The 2,612-nt window shown below is 29.7% G+C and overlaps 2 protein-coding genes across 2 annotated transcripts in view; both read left to right on the top strand.

Annotated features, from left to right (window-relative positions):
- The window catches only part of LOC108721670 (WW domain-binding protein 11), a 2,994-nt gene extending 2,562 nt beyond the window's left edge, over positions 1-432 (top strand). The window contains 1 exon segment of the mRNA XM_018446330.1: positions 1-432. This exon segment is cut by the window's left edge and continues 32 nt beyond it. Coding sequence (XP_018301832.1) covers positions 1-372 — 372 coding nt within the window. The 3' untranslated portion in view covers positions 373-432.
- A 1,310-nt stretch (positions 433-1,742) lies between these two features.
- The window catches only part of LOC108721673 (mediator of RNA polymerase II transcription subunit 15), a 7,763-nt gene continuing 6,893 nt past the window's right edge, over positions 1,743-2,612 (top strand). Inside the window, exon 1 of the mRNA XM_018446336.1 lies at positions 1,743-1,823. The gene's annotated coding sequence lies outside the window, so the exon portion shown is untranslated. The remainder of the gene's footprint in view (positions 1,824-2,612) is intronic.

Genomic DNA, 2,612 nt, shown 5'->3' with positions numbered 1-2,612 from the left:
CCGCCGCAAATGCAGATGTCGAATATGTCAAATATAACAAATCCTCAGATACAAACGCAATCTGGAACTACTGCACAACCAAAAACACCTAATGTTCTTTCCGCTGCACCACAATTAATTAACAGAAAGGATAAAGACGGAAAAAGCACTACTACTATCGAAGCAAAACCACAAATTAGGAATCTGGCTGCTGACGTTACTAGATTTTTACCGACATCTTTGCGCGTGAAAAGAGATGATAAGAAGAAATCCAGCAATATTTCCAGGATTACAGAAAGAGTACCAGAAACGCAGCCACTTAGAACAATGCAACCTAAGACAAAGGATGATGCATACATGCAATTTATGCAAGAAATGGAAGGATTACTCTGAATCTGGAAAAATGTACGCTTTACTTAATTGGAATTATATATATTATATAAATTTTGTACAATATATAATGTACGTGATATTTCTGTTATTTAATATCATTTAAATGTCTATATTTTTTTTAAGTACGTAATGAAAATAAGACACTCGTACTGAATTCTAATTAAAGAGCATGGAAAAACAATATATTAATAAACTATTAGAATTATTAAATGATTAATATTAATACATTAAAATATTTCATTAATTTGTATTATATTAACATTAATTAATATTTTATACTTTATTTGATTTTAAGATTTGTATTTAAAAATGCAAAAATCTTTATAGTTCAGCTTATAGTAAATGTATACTTAGTAAGTATACATAATTTTGTAGTAATTTTCTTTTTTAAATAAAGTTTTTTATTTCTTTATTAATATTTTATTAATTAAATAAAGTTTTATTAATTAATTAATATTTTATTAATTAAATAAAGTTTTTTCATGTTGAAAAAAAGTGTAAAAAAAATTTTAAATATGCCTTTTTTGTTATTTATATAATGTGACAGAAAATCTAAATCATAATAAATTGAATGTTAAGAAAAGTCCCCATAAACAATATTTTCGACCCCATATTTGTGAAATATTATTTATGATCAAAATTGATTATATTAATTATTTTGATTTAGAAATGAAAAGAATAGATTCAGAGTGCAACTGGTGAGCATAAAGACTTGTATATAAAATGTTCGTAGAAATTTTTAATGATTAGAATTAACATTAGATATTAAATTAAATCTAAATATTAAAAGGCAACTTCCTTTCTCTTATTCTGGCATTATTAAATATTAAAAGACTTGCTTCTTTCATTATTAAATAAAATTAATTGCGATGCAATGCCTCGTATAGAAGTTAAAATTGAAAGCAACCTAAAGAGTGCTAGGATCTCTCTCTCTCTCTCTTTCTCTCTCTCAACATAAAATTTATCAGAAATACCATTTAGCCCCAAATAATCACTAATTATGGACTAAATTTTTCACATGTATTTGACTGGATAACATTTTAATATTAAACAAAGAATTATAATACAAAAACAGAAATCATTTTTTGAGTGCGTTCATTTTTTTATATTCACACACTGTAATAATCAAGTGCATTCCATTCGATGCTTATAAGCATCGTCTGTTCTTGCTTAACATTTAATAAACAACAAGGATAAAATAATTCCAAAGGGCTGTGAACAATAAACGGAACGCAGCTATCATTTCGTCCTTGTTGTCCATCAAATATTAAACAAGGATAAATAATATAAGTACTATGAGCGAACACATCCTGTTAAATTTATCCGCCGGTTCAACCTTCTACGTAATAACAATCGATGGCCTTTAAAAGTAATCTGCCTTCTTGATCTTACGACTTATATTGGGTTATAGCCACTTTGTTACGGTCACACCTGTCTGCTCCATATATTTAGTAAGTTTATTTTTTCATTGATTTGAATTGTAAATTTTATTTTGATATACAAGTCTCATTTGAGAACTCCACTAGAATGGACGTGTTTTGTTTCGGTATGTTGCATCATCTGTTTAATTTTTTTAAATTTCTGGCGAAACTTGCCAAGTGTGCGTTTTGCATAAATACTGGTGCCGTGACTTCGCATTAGCATTTTTAATTCTCTGCGGCTACATTCTGTCATTCACTTTGAGTAAATGGAAATTTATAGTTTGTTTTATGGTGTGTGGTATTTTACAAACTTTTAATACATAATCGCAGTGAATAAGGCTAATATTACATACAAATTTTCAAGTGTGTTAAATGATTGCAAGACGAAGAGATTCTTTCTATTCTATAGCCAATCAATAGGCTTGAAAAACGTCATATGACAAAAATAGATAAATGTAATATTAGCCTTAAGGTACATTTTCACAAGTCGTTCAAACTGATCGTTTCAGCATCGAAAAGAATCACGTGACCTAAATTGATGCTTGTTATTCGTTCATTTTGACCACGTACGTGGTCCTTTTTGTCGCTGAAACGGTCGATTAGGGCCGTCTATATTTTTAGTTCTAACGGAATATGCCAATCAGATGTAAGAGCTCACTGAGCGCTCAGTGAGCGGTTGTAGCACCCAATGAGTGCATTCAGTACTACGACTGCTCACTGAGCGCTCAATGAGCTCTTGAATATGTTTGGTCTATATTTTTAGTTCTAACGGAATATGCCAACAGGATGCAAGCGCTCACTGAGCGCTCAGTGAGCGGT

Source organism: Mycetomoellerius zeteki, unplaced genomic scaffold (assembly GCF_001594055.1).
Source record: "Mycetomoellerius zeteki isolate Tzet28-1 unplaced genomic scaffold, Tzet1.0 scaffold179, whole genome shotgun sequence".
Classification (NCBI taxonomy): Eukaryota; Metazoa; Arthropoda; class Insecta; order Hymenoptera; family Formicidae; genus Mycetomoellerius; species Mycetomoellerius zeteki.
This window is presented reverse-complemented; position numbering and strand designations above follow the sequence as displayed.